This window comes from Rousettus aegyptiacus, unplaced genomic scaffold, assembly GCF_014176215.1.
Source record: "Rousettus aegyptiacus isolate mRouAeg1 unplaced genomic scaffold, mRouAeg1.p scaffold_m13_p_1, whole genome shotgun sequence".
NCBI classification, from domain to species: domain Eukaryota; kingdom Metazoa; phylum Chordata; class Mammalia; order Chiroptera; family Pteropodidae; genus Rousettus; species Rousettus aegyptiacus.
The window spans coordinates 31,756,199-31,770,320 of NW_023416284.1; the positions used below are offsets into that span (position 1 = coordinate 31,756,199).

The 14,122-nt window shown below is 32.4% G+C and overlaps 1 protein-coding gene across 7 annotated transcripts in view; it reads right to left on the minus strand.

The window, feature by feature from the left end:
• Positions 1–14,122, minus strand: part of SPATA6 (spermatogenesis associated 6) — a 95,054-nt gene that overhangs the window by 72,459 nt on the left and 8,473 nt on the right. For 6 of the 7 annotated variants that reach the window (XM_036233728.1, XM_036233729.1, XM_016151313.2 and 3 more), the window contains exons 2-3: positions 7,942–8,079; positions 6,734–6,782 (exon numbers count right to left, since the gene is read on the minus strand). In XM_036233728.1, coding sequence (XP_036089621.1) covers positions 6,734–6,782; positions 7,942–8,079 — 187 coding nt within the window. Of the gene's footprint in view, positions 1–6,733; positions 8,080–14,122 lie in introns of all 7 variants that reach the window. The other variant, XM_016151315.2, reaches the window with a different exon arrangement.

The window sequence follows — 14,122 nt, forward strand, 5'->3', positions numbered from 1 at the left end:
AAGGCAGTCTTAGAATCTCCTTGAGCATTTGTACCATGCTCAATATGCTTTCAAATAACAATTGTTAATAATGAATTGTTTTGGATTTTAGACAGGCAGACAAGCACACATTAGTTTTGTATGTTACACAACAGAAAATGATATATATGACAATTCCTGCAGTAGACTAGGTGGGTGATGACTCTGGAAGAATCCACATTGATTCAATGTTTCCTTCCTTGAAATGCTTCTCTTTGCTACCATTGACATAAAGCCTGCTTTAGTACTTTGGGCTCCCTTTTATATTTTACTTAAAGGGGCTGTTTCTACTATTTCTACTATCACACTATGTGTGAAGCTTCAGCACTATTGTCAGGAATCATCTCTCTGGGGTGCCAAGGAGGGGTTTCACCAGAAGCTCCTCACTACAAAACCACCGAAAGGAGGATGGCTAAGGGAATGTGTGATGATACCTGGGTTCCAGAGAGGCTGCAGGGGCTACAGAAGTCTGGTCCTGGAAGAAACCTGGCACAATACAGGAGCCTCCCGAGCAAGCACACCCACACCTAGAAGCAAAACTCTTTTCTTCTACAATGTTAATCCAGGCCCTTCTACTACATAAAGCTTCAGGGCCAAACGGAAAGAAAAAAATATTTGAAATTTCAATATTCAACGGAACATTCAAATGCCCTTTTCTCAGTAATTGATAAAATAACCAGACCTCCTCTAGCCCCCAAGAAATAAAATCTGCAAGAATACAGAAGACTTGAACATTATCAACTTGACTAAGTGACAGAAAAAGATTGATATAGAATAATTCAACCAAAAATAACAAAAAACTCATTCTTTTCAAGTATACTTGGAATATTTTCATGCATAGACCTTAGGATAGGCCACAAATAAATCTCAAAAGATTCAAAAGAATTGAAATCCTACAAATTATGTTCTCTCACCTCAACAAAATTAGAAATCGACATTACAAAGAAATCTAGGAAATCTCAGAATATTTTAAAATACAATATATTTCAAAGGAACCCAAAGATCAGAGGAGAAACATCACACAAAGAATTAGATAATATGCTTAAATTAATGAATATAAAAAAATACATCAAAATTTAAGAAATACAGCAAAACAAGGTGAAGAAATTTATAGCTTCAAATGCTTACAAAAATATCTAAAATCAATCTGTTTCCATCTCAAGAAGCTAGAAAATGAAGGACAAATCATGCACCATGTAGGTAGAAGACAGGAATAATTAAAATGAAAATCAATGAGACAGAAAAGAGGAAAATAAAAAAAATTGCGGAAATAAAAAATTGATTTTTTTAGAAAATAACAAAACCTTTAGAAAATATCAACCATCCAATAAAAAATGAGAGAAAACAAATAATCACAAGAATGAAAGAAGGGACATCACTACTAACTCTACAAAAATCAAAAGGATCATAAGGAGAAAAGTATGAACAACTTTAAGCAAACAAAGTAGACATTTTAGGTAAATGGACACATTTCTAGAAATATACAAATAGCAAAGTTAACTCAAGAATAAATATATATAGAGAATTTGATATAGTAATTTTAAAGCTTTCCCACACAAAAAAATAACCATTCTGGTCCATTTGATTTCACTGGTGAATTTTAACAAATATTTAAAGATGAAATAATATCAATAGTATACAAACTCTTCCAGAAAACAGAGAAAGAAGGGAACATTTCTCAGTCCATCCTATGTGACCAGTATTACCCTAATAACAGAGCAAAACGAAACTACAGACCAATGTTCCTCAGAAATGGATGTAAAAATTATTAACAAAACATTAGCAAACTAAATCCAGGAAAATATAAAAAGAATTATATACCATGACCAACTAGAATTCATCCCAGGAGTGAAAGGCTGATTTAATGTTGGAAAATCCAGTATGTAATAAACCATATTAAAATGATAAAGAAGAAAAATCACATGATCATCGTAACACAGAAAAACATTTGACACATGCATGATAAAAATTCTCAACCAGTTAGAAAGAGAACTCTTCATATTCTATTAATAGATCTCTTGATGAAGAACATCTACAATAAAAATCACAGCTAACATCATATTTAATTTAAAAAATGTTTTTCTCCTAACATCAGAAACAAGTCAACAATGTTTGCTTTCACTGCTTCTTTTCAACACTGTACTCGAGGTGCAGAGCAGAGCAATAGGCAAGAAAAAAATTAAAGGAATACAGATTGATAATAAAAAGGTAAAACTGCCTTTATTCTCAGACTATTTAATTCTGTATATAAAAATTAATCTATAAAATATCAACAATATAAAAATTATACCTGAACTAATAAACAAGTTTGGCAGGTTAAAAATTCAATATAAATATATAAAATCAACTTTATTTTATAGTATAGTAAATAAAAATTCAAAAATAAAATTAAAAAACAATTCTATTTGTAATAGTATCAAAAATAAAACACTTAGAACTAAATTTATCAAAGAAATTCACAATTTATATGCTGAAAACTCTAAAATATTGCTCAGAGAAATTAACAACCATCTAAAAAAAATGGACAAATACACTATGTTTATAGATCAGAGATTTGATAGTTTATGAAGGCAGTTCTCCCGAAATTCATCTCTAGATTTAACATTATTTCTATCAACATTATTCTTATTTAATACTTTTCCTATCAAATTTCCAGCCAGCTTTCATGTAGAACTTGACAAGTTCAGTTTAAAATTTACATAGAATGCAAAGAACCTAGTAATAGTCAAAAACAAAGTCTAAGGACCTAACTAGTTTCAAAGCTCACTATAAAGCTACGGTAACCAAGACAGTGGTATTGACACAAGCATAGCTATACAGATGAATGGAACAGATGAGAGTCCTGAAGTAACCCCTCACCCTTACTGTTCATTGGTTTTCAATAGAGGTACAAAGGCAATTCAATGGGGGAAAGGATAGTTTCTTCAGCAAATGATATTGGGACAAAGAATAGCCATCTATCAAAAAAAGACAGACAGAGGAAGGGAGGGAGGAAGGACTAGAACTTTACCACTCACCATACACAAAAATTAACTCAAAATGGGTCATAGGCCTAAATGTAAGGAATAAAATTATAAAATTTCTAGAAGAAAAGATAAAATTTTTGTGACCTTGGATTAAACAAAGATTCCATAGATATAAAATCAAAAACATGATCCACTAAAGAAAAATTGATACGACAGCCTTCATAACTTTTGTTTTTCAAAAGATACTAGTAAGAGAATGAAAAGACAAGCCACAGACTGGGAGGAAATATTCACAAATCATATATCTGAAAAAAGACTTACATTTAGAATATTTTTTTTTTAAAAAAAAAGTAAAAACCTTACAACTCAATAAAACAAACCGCCCAATTCGAAAATGGGCAAAACATCTGAATAAGCATTTACAAGAAAAGATATATAAATACTTGACAACCACATAGAGAGATATGCAATAACATTAATCAAGCTAGCATTACACACCTGCCAAAATGGCTATATTCTAAAACACGGAGAATATAAAATCTTGGGGATGATGTGGAAAAACTGAAATTTCACACATTACTGGTGGGAATGAAAATGGTACAATAACTTTGGAAAACAGGTCAACAGTTTCTTAAAAAGTAAAACATATATTTAGCATGTAACCCAGTACATAGCCATATATTCATAGCTACATTGTTCTAACTAGAAACAATCCTAATGCCCATCCAAACAGCCATAAAATAGAAATAATGTTAAATCTAAAGATAAATTTTGGGCAAACTGCCTTCAAAATCTTTGATCTATGAACATAATGTGCTGTTGTATTTTTTAAAAATTTCTTTAATTTCTCTCAACAACATTTTGGAGTTGTTGGAAGGGAAAAAAGTTCCATACAATAAAATAATATTATTCATCAATAAAAAGGAATGAACTACTAATACACTGAACAACATGCATAAACGTCAAAAACATTTTAAGTGAAAGAAGCCAGACATTACATATTACATTAACCTACGTATGTGAAATTTCTAGAAAAGGCAAATATATACAGAAAAAAAAAAAAACAGTGGTTGCTAAGGACTGGAAGTAGGCATAGGAAATGACCGTAAACAAGCATCAGGGAACTTCCGGAATGATGGAAATATTCTAAATTGGATTGTGATGATGGTGCATCACTGTTTAAATTTTCTAAAATCATTTGACTATAGTTATAATGAGTGAATTTTATGAAATGGAAAATACACCTCACTAAAGCTGTGAAAGTAAGGAGAGGAGAAGAAATAACCCATTTCTATAAGGATTCTTTCAGGGTAACCAACTTGCTGATAAGGAAAAAATTTTTATTAGAAGAATTCCAGCTAATTAAGAATGACATATTAGAAAATATGTCATACATAAAAAAATGACAATATTAGGAAAAAAAGTCACATTTTAAACCCCTAAAGAAAAGATGTATCTTAACAATGCTAAAGCTATTAAAATAAAAGGGTTATGAGGAACTTTATAACAGAGGAATCAGATTGATGCTGCCTGGAGCCAAATGATCAATCTTAATGTCACTAAATTTAAGACAATCAGACATTATATGCCACTCGATGTGATGCAATAAAATACACAACACCAACTATGAAAGATTCTTGCCAAAAAGTAAAATAATTCTGAATCTACTCAAAGTCCTAGGTCTAATTATTAATTTATATAATAAAAGTGATAAGACAACCAGAGCTTTACGAAAGTGATTAACCAAATCCAAACTGTAGGGCATTCTAAAGGAACTGGTTTTTCTAACAAATTCTAACAAGTGTTAAAAGAAAGAGTGAGTGATATTATTACAGAAAAAAAGAAAGGAAAAAAGGAAGGAAAGAACGAACTTAAGAGCTAAACAGTCATATGTAATGTGTTGAACCACACCTAGACTAGATCCTGATTTTAGCAAACCAAGTACAAAAAGACATTTTGGTGACAACTGGGGAAATCTGCATAATGACGACACCTTTGATGTTATTAAGGAATTAAGGAACTGTTATTAATTTTGTTAGATGTGATACCAGCATGGTAGATATATATTTTTTAAAGTATCAGTCAAAAGTCATGTCAGAATATTTGCAATGAAATAATGTATATATAGAATTTGCTTTTAAATATTCTAACAAATATTTTAGTGGCAGGGTATACATGTAATTAGATTGGCAGTATGTTAAATATTGTTGAAGCTGGGTGATAGGTATATGGGGCATTAATATTTTTCCTCTCCATTTTTAGTGTTTTTAAATATTCATAATAGTAAGGTTAAGGGACAGTGCAAGATTGCAAAACTGAGAGAGAGAAAAAAAAAAGCAGAAAAAATGGGGCCCAAAGCACACAAAAGAGATCAGAGATTAAGACTGATGTGAAAGTCATCAGAAGCCAAGTCTTTGAAGAGAATATAAGGGAAAGAGTAGGGACTATGTAAAAAGAGATCAGAGATGTGAAGCCTGTGGAATACTAATATTTAAAGACAGGGCAGAGAAAGATGAATTTAAGACAGATACCAAAATATGAAATGTCAGTGAGTGGGGAAGAGACCTAAGAGGAAAACTGAATCAGAGAAATCGAGGCAAGAAAGTTTCTAAAAAATAATAATCACTAAGTACTCTTTTTATAGGCCCCAAATTTCAAATCAAACAAAAAGACATTGTGTTTAACAGAAGAATTTCCAAACAATAAAAGAATTATCTTCATATCGTCTAAGATACACAAAATCCCAGATATTAAGATGTTCAGGAAATAGTAAAAGTCATATACCCACTGGCACCAAATTGCCAACCAGTTAGTCTACCATAGTGAAAGTTGGAATACCAAGTGACAGAACAGCTATGGAAAGTGAGATATTGACACCGGCCATAAAGAGTACTCTGGAGAAGAGTCACTAAACCATAAATTCCCAGAATGTAAGACAATGAGCCAGCCCTATTCCTCCCTATATGCCCAGATTCTAGCATGGTGCTAGGTTCCATGTTTCTACATTGTTAGAGTCCCAATGGGATGTGGAAAAGGGAAGGTGTGGAAGGGATGGATGGCAACGATGATACCCAATATCTCTGACCTTCTGATCCCCGTTACATATTAGACCAATCTGGTGATCCTTGGTCTCTTTCTAACTACGAGGATGAATAACGGAGCTTTTCATTTCATACCCAGAGCTCAAATAACTTATTCCCAGGTGTATACTTCTGCACTGTTGCTCTCACAAATAGCTGTGCCTTCTAATAGCTGATTCCTAGTACTTTAAAGAGTTTACTTTTATCAAGTCTTAAAAAAGCCTCTTTCAAATAATTTATTAACATTAAATGTAATACAAAGTGAAAAGCATATATATATACACACACACATGTGTGTATACATATATCTACCATTATCACAATCTTCTATTATTTACTCTCTTGATTTACAATATACTGAGGATATTTTTGTCTGCAAAGCCCCACTTAATATGAATCTCTGTCTTTATATCAAAAACTCTATATTATCTAAATCAATAAAAGTTAAAATAAGTCTTTTTGTTTTCCACAGACAAACACAGAAAAAGAAAAAATTCCAAGTACTTGTATTTTTTATTTGCAGGTATATTCTGAAATTCCGAGTATAAAAAATGTGCTCGAGATTTTTAAAAATTCTTATTATACTCTTTTTAACTTTTATCTAACCCAGGATTAAAAATGGTAATTCTAAACCGTATTAGTATCAGGAACTAAAATTTAAAAACTCACATTCAAGCTGAGCAACCACATCTCCAGGGTCTACTGCTTCAGGGAACACCTACAGTGGGGGAATGGAGGGGAAGCAGGATGGAGAAGAGGAAGTGAACAGAACATAAGTATAAAATAGTCTGTTTTTTCCCTCTCATTCCCAAAATATTCCTTTCCCAACCAAAGAAACTTAACACTACTGAGCACTGCTACTTCTCCTCTGCTTCCCATGATCACTATGGAAGATTTCACAAACAAACAAACATTAGAGTTGGCTGTGTGTCCCACTCCAGTTTCATCTGCTAGCTTTCTTCCCTTTGTTTTGTTACCATGGTCATACTGGCCTTCTTGGTGTTTCTCCAGTTCATCAAGCTTATTCCCAACAAGAAGCCTTTATATTTGCTATTCCTCTGTCTAGAGTGCTTTCCCCTTAGACTTTTAAATGACTGATATTGTCTTATAATTCATGCTTGGCTTAAATGTTATTGCCTTCTCTGGCCACTCTTTAAAATAGAAAATCCCCTTAATCTCTCAGTCCCTCTTTGTCTCTTTACCTTCCCTTTATTCTCTTCATGGCACTTATCACTATTCAAAATTATATTATTTGTGTATTTACTTAATTACTATCTGTTTCTTCTTTTACAATGAAAGTTGCAAGAAGCAAAGATGTTTGCCTACCCAGTGTCCAGCACAATGCATGGAACAGAGCAGGTACTGGGTAATCATTTGCGGAGAAAGGAAGAAGGGAGAGGGGAAAGAAAAGAGGAAAGAGGGAGGGAGAGAGGCAGGAAAATAGAAAAGAAACAAAAGAAATTTAAAAGTAAGAAATACAATTGGTAATAAACAAAAGCAACAGTTTTAGGGGGAAAAAAAGAAAAGAGACTTATAGAAAGAAGTACCACAATATAGTCATAAGTAAAATATTCTTACCTATTAATGTCTCTTTTCTCTTTTCAAGAAAATGATTTTTTTAGAATTCTAGGTTCTGTATTTTACATAAAATCCCACTATGACAATTTTAGAAACAAGTTGAGCCATCATGAAAAAGAAGCACTTGATTCAATGTATAATATAATGCATATTTATTTTCAAGTCTCCAGATTTGTGACAAATCTCCTTTTGAATTAAGTCAAAGTAGATAGCAATATTTCCTGTTCTAGGATTTTATTCAAAATTTGGAACAACTTTTGTTTTTCATCTGTTAATTTTGATTTGAGATTTGAACTCACCTTTTCAAACACCATTCTGGCATTGAAGACCAGTGGAAAAGTGGCTGGGACACATTGTGTCTTTTTGTATTGGCCAAACACACAGATGCTAAGATAGATATCCTCCTTGTCTTTCAGCACCACTCCTGGACAAGTTACCTGAAAGAAATTAGACTGATGTGACTGCTTTCTGAACTCCCTGATCTAGCCTACTAAAATGACATAAAACATTATCTAAAATACTAGTCTGCCAAGCTAATAAAAATACAAAGAGAATGCAATTCTGGTGTTTACAGAGTTAAATGAAATGCCTTTATAACTTCCATTCCTCTGAGAAATTTGTGATTTTCCCTTTGGTTATTTGTACCCCATTTGAAGCTCTATGTACTAGCTCTTGGGACAGACACTAACAGTTTTAAACAGTCAGCCTTAGGTACCCACTCTATGCTGAATGCTGACATAAACTTATTTAGTATCATTTAATCACAAAGGATTAAGACTCAATAGAAATAAAGCACTATTCTAGAGGACAAAAAAATATCGATAAAGAGCACAAACTTGATCTGAATTACCCTAAGTAGCAGGCCACACACACCCTCACCAAAAACAAGATGACAAAGCTTCAAAGCAAGTGAATTGTAAGTTTCTAGTCCAATGCAATATTTTTCAAATAAGAAATTGAACTTGACTATTCTCAAAGTTGACAGAAAGTATAGAAATAAAATGTGGAGTTTCTGAAAAATACATGGTACATTCTCTCCAGTCCCTGCCATATTTCATCATCAGTGACTGGCCACGCCCTTAACGAGATCTTAAAGGCTAAGATTTTAACCCAACTTAATCACATGGTACTATTATTCAACGCCCCCTAATAATAGGATCAACGTATAATTTTTTTTATTGTTGTCCAAACTCAAACATTGCTTCCCTGCCTCACATCCTTCCATTTATCTGAATTACTGCCCCATTTTTTCCCCGTTTATCCCCACCACCTGCCAAGGTTTACACCAACTGCCATCTCCTACACAAAACTTCTCTTGATTCACCAGCTATCATTATTCAATTCAAACTAAGTTAAAAATTTATTATGAATTTACTATATCCAAGTAAATATGTTTTAGATTCTTATAACATTTTGTAGTTCTATTAAGGTCCTAATTATTGCCTGCATACATTTTAATAAAGTGGGTACATTTCACCTCTTTTTTTTGACTATACATTCCCTGAGGACAGAAATTTTATTTTCCTCATTAATGTATCCTAAAATATCAACCTTAAGGATTAAGAAGAAACTCAGAGATTATGGGTGTTTTATATATGAAAACAACACAGCCCCCCAAAAAGATAGGTGACTTACTCACTTAAAATCACACAGTAAAGGAGTCAAGAATATGTTAAAAGTGTTTAGAATAGTGCCTGACAAACCATTTATCCAATAGTAACTATCATTGTTAGACTAAAAACTATCATCTGTCATCTTAATAGAGACTATTGCGTTTATGAAATGACTAAGACTTCATGTCCCTTTGTACACAGCAGTTTGCGATGCCAGCTATTTTGACTCTATCTACCTCTTACTCTACTTTCCATTTTTGTCCTAAAATTATTAAAATCAAGGCTCTCAGTAAATCTTATTCTGTTCATCAGTTTCATATCCTACTCTGCCTTGTTAAAACCAAAACTATCTTAGGGTCCCTCAAATCTGTGTTCTCTAACATGATAGCTGCTGCCCACTTATGCCTATACATGTGGCTACTTTAAATTGAGATATGTTGTTATTCTTGTAAAAATACAAGACTTTGAAGATTTCAAAGAATAGTTACAGATAAAAGTAAAATATCGCATTAATAACTTTCATATTAATTATATTTTGAAATATTGCTAATATATTTATTTAAATAAAACTTATTTTAAAAATTAATTTTACAAACTTCTTTTAACTTTTTAAATGTAATTTGTAGAAAGTTTTAAATTACATACATCCATGGCTCATATTATATTTTCATTGGACAGCACTGCTCTAATTGTCCTCAATGGAAAATACTGAGTTTCTTTCCAATTTATAATATGTAAGAAGGCATTACTTTTTTTTTCTTCACCCACAATTCTACAAATTCTGCCATCCTTTAAAGGAATGGCTAGCAGCTTTCCAAAATGAAAGCGGAGGTGGGATGGGGGAGATAAAGAAAATCACATGGAATAAACAGAAAATAAATAGCAAAGTGGTTGACGTAAACCAACTTTATGGAGAATTTCATGAAGTAAATATTATAAGCATTCTAATTAAAAGGCATAAATTGTCAGATGGGATTTTTAAAAAAGCAAGACAATATGCTGTCTGCTAAAACCCACTTTAAAGACACACAGAAAAAGCACTTTCAGGATGGTGAAATAAATGTCTCCCAAAAGCAGCCTTTCTATGAAAGCAATTAGAATACTATCAAGAACTGTGAAAATCAACTTTTTAGAGCTCTGGAAATTAACCAGAGGCTTACAACAACCCAAGGAGTATTTATTCTGGTAAAAACAGTGACATTGTGGTGTTTTAGCATACTCTATTCACAACCCTTTCTATCCAGGTCTTCTGTAGCCTTGAAAACGAAAGCCCTTATAATTATGGTAGCCATGACACCAGCAGCCCCAAAGCCACTGGAGGAGAACAGATGTAGAGCTGCCAAAAAGCCCTATCCTTAGAGAACTTTCACTGTTTGTTCTGTATCGCAGTACCATGGAAACCCCTCTTCACAGAGCTTCTCTTTATTTGGCCTGAATCTGAGCTTACTCTTGACAGACAGACTTCGCCCTCAAAGCATTTGTCAAAAACAATCAGCAGCAATTATTTAACATTATGGATGCCTGCAGTGGGATCACAATGGGGCAAACAATAAACTGATTAAAACACTTAAAAGGCAAAGCTGGAAAATCGTGTGTGTGTGTGTGTGTGTGTGTGTGTGTGTGTGAAGGGTGGGTAGCTGACAAGCTATGATATATTCTTGGCAATTTAGAAAGTCATGCACATGTTCAGGGCTATGCACATGGCTGGAAATAACCTAAGGAAGCCCTATTCTCACCTTTGGCTGACATTGAAGTTTTAGGCATGTCAGAAGCGAAGGCTAAGACAGAGTTATAAACTGCCTGCCAGGATATAGAAAGCATACCCCAACATGCACAGATGGATCCTCAGTAAAGACTGGGTTACTTATTGGTATAAAGCTTTTAAGAAATATAAATCCAGTCATTAGCGGGACAGGAAGCAGAGACTTCAATAGCCATACACGACAAAGAATACAAACTATAGCTTAGAAAAGTAATGAAACAAACAAAAAGCATCAACAGCAGCAAATAACAGTAAACCCTGAGAAACAGTGAGAGTCTGATTTACGGAATTCCACATATAAAATACTCAGTTTTCAAAAAATATTAAAACATGCAAATAAACAAGAATATGACCTATACATCTTGAAAAGCAGCAAAAGAAAATGATTCAGCAATCCCTTTTCTGAGTATCTATCCAAAAAATTTAAAACGTTTATCCATAAAGATGTATGCACCCCAATGTTCACTGCAGCATTGTCCACGGTGGCCAAGACATGGAAACAACTAAAACGCCCTTCAATAGTTGTTTGAATAAAGATTTGGTGCATATTTACAATGGAATATTAGTCATAAGAAAAGATGAAATACTGCCATTTGCGACAACATGGATGGATCTTGAGATTATCATGCCAAGCAAAATAAGTCAGACTGAAAAAGTTGGGAACCATATGATGTCACTCATACGGGATATAAAACCAAAAGCAACAAGCAAACAAGACAAACAAACAAAAACTCACAGACACAGTCAACAGTTAAGTAATTACCAAAAGGAAAGGTGGAAGGGAGAAAGATAGGTAAGGGTAAAGAGGGTTAAATATGTGGTGACCAAAGGAAATTTAACTTTGGGTGGTGACAGACAATGCAATACACATATGACATATTATTGAATTGTACATTTGAAACCTATATAATTTTATTAACCAATGTCACCGTAATAAATTAAAAAAAGAAAAAGAAAAATGATGATTTAGCAGATACCAGAAATCCTCAATAGGATTAACAGCTAATTTCTCAGCAGAAACATTAAACCAGAAGGAAGTGGGATGGCTTACATAAACTGCTAAAAGAAGAATTCAATACCTAGAAAAAATATTCCTTCAAAAAAGAAAATTAAGATATTCTAAGAAAAGCAAAAACAGTTATTTCATTATTGGAACTCTCCTACCAGAAATACTAAAGAAAATCTTTCAGGATGAAATGAAAGATGCCATACAGTAACTTATAATCACATAAAAAAAAATAAAGACCAGTAAGGCAGCTACATAGGTCAATATAGAGACTGGATAAATGTATTTTTTCTTTCATTTCTCCTTTCTTATTTAAAATAAAATTGCATAAAGCGACAATTATTAAACTACGTTTAATGGGCTTATATGCATAAAGATGTAATTTGTATGACAACAAAAAAAAAGGAGAGGAGAGGGAAGGAAACGAAATAGAAGTAAAAGTTTTGTATATTACTGAAATTAAACAATCCCTCCTAGATTGTTATAAATTAAGATGTTAATTGTGGTCTATGATCATGCTACCCTGAGCAAGCTCAATACTGTCTGATCTTGGAAGCTAAGCAGGGTGGGGGCCTGGTTAGTATTTGGATGGGAAGTACTAGGAAGACCAGGTACTGTAGACATAAAAAATAAAAAATAAGGGATTGTAAAATGACAAGGTCCTTGCAATCTGTGAGGTCAACCAAGGGTTACCTCACCCCACCCTCCAAAAAATAAAATTAAATTAAAATAAATTTAAAAAAATGTTAATTGTGAACCCCAGGACAACCACTAAGAAAAAACTTTAAAAAATATAGTAAGAGAAACAACAAAATTAAAATGGTACACTAAATAATAGTTAACACAAAAGAAGTTATTAATATAGAAACAGAAACAAAAAAGACATAAGACATAAAGAAAACAAACAGAAAAACAGAAGTAAATCCTACTTTATCTGCGATTACATTAAAGATAAACTGAATAAACATTCCAATCAAAAAGTACATGAAGCAAGAACAGATATCACTCCAAAAAAGATAAACGAATGGTCAATAAGCACATAAAAACATGTTCAACATCATTAGTCATTAGAGAAATAGAAATAAAAACCACAATAAGAGATCTCTTCATGCTAGCTAGGATAATTATAATAAAAAAGATGGACAAACAAATGTTAGGGAAGATGCCAAAACAGTGGACCCCAACAATACATTACTAAATCGTTCATGAGTCAGAAAAGAAATTACAAGGCAAATTAGAAAATACTTTAAACTGCATAAAAATGAAAACGTATCAAATTTTGTTAGATATAGTTAAACCACTTCTAAAAGGTACATTATAGCATTAAATCTTACGTATTTCCTTCAATTCTTTTTCTGAAGAAAATATACTGACAAAATTTAAGCCCCATTTATAATAAAAACTCTCTGCAACTAGGAATTGAAGGAAATTTCCTCAACTGGTGAAAAATAGCTATGAAAAAGCCTAAATATGGTATCACACATACTTAATATTGAAAGACTGAATCCCTTCTCTTAATATCAGCAAAAAAGTAAGGCTATCCACTTTCTACACCTCAATTCGACAATGTACTACAGAGGTTCTAGCTAGTGTAAAAGGTTAAGACAAAGACATTTAAAAATAAATGAAATAAAAAGCATACAGATTGAAAAGGAAGAAGTAAAATGAAATCTATTTTCAGACAACATAATTTTGGTCTATGATCAACAAATATGCTTCTAGCAATATGTTTATCGAAGTCGCAGGACATAATGTCAATATGAGAAAATCAATTTTATTTCTGTATACTATCAACAACACTTGCAAAATAAAATTTAAAAAAATACCAATTATAAAAGCATTAAAAAATAGGTATGTGCTACTCATAAATTTAACAAAGTAAGGGTATAAATTTATTTTATAAGTTTAAGTAAAAGTATAACAGTAAATAAAGATATAAAAACTGGCTATAAAATTAACAAAATATGTGTAAGAACTGTATACCGAAAACTACAAACATCACTGAAAGAAATGGAGTACCTAAATAGATGAAAAATATACCAGAATCATAAATTGAAAGACTCAGTATTGTTAAGATAACAATCCTCCAAAACTGATTT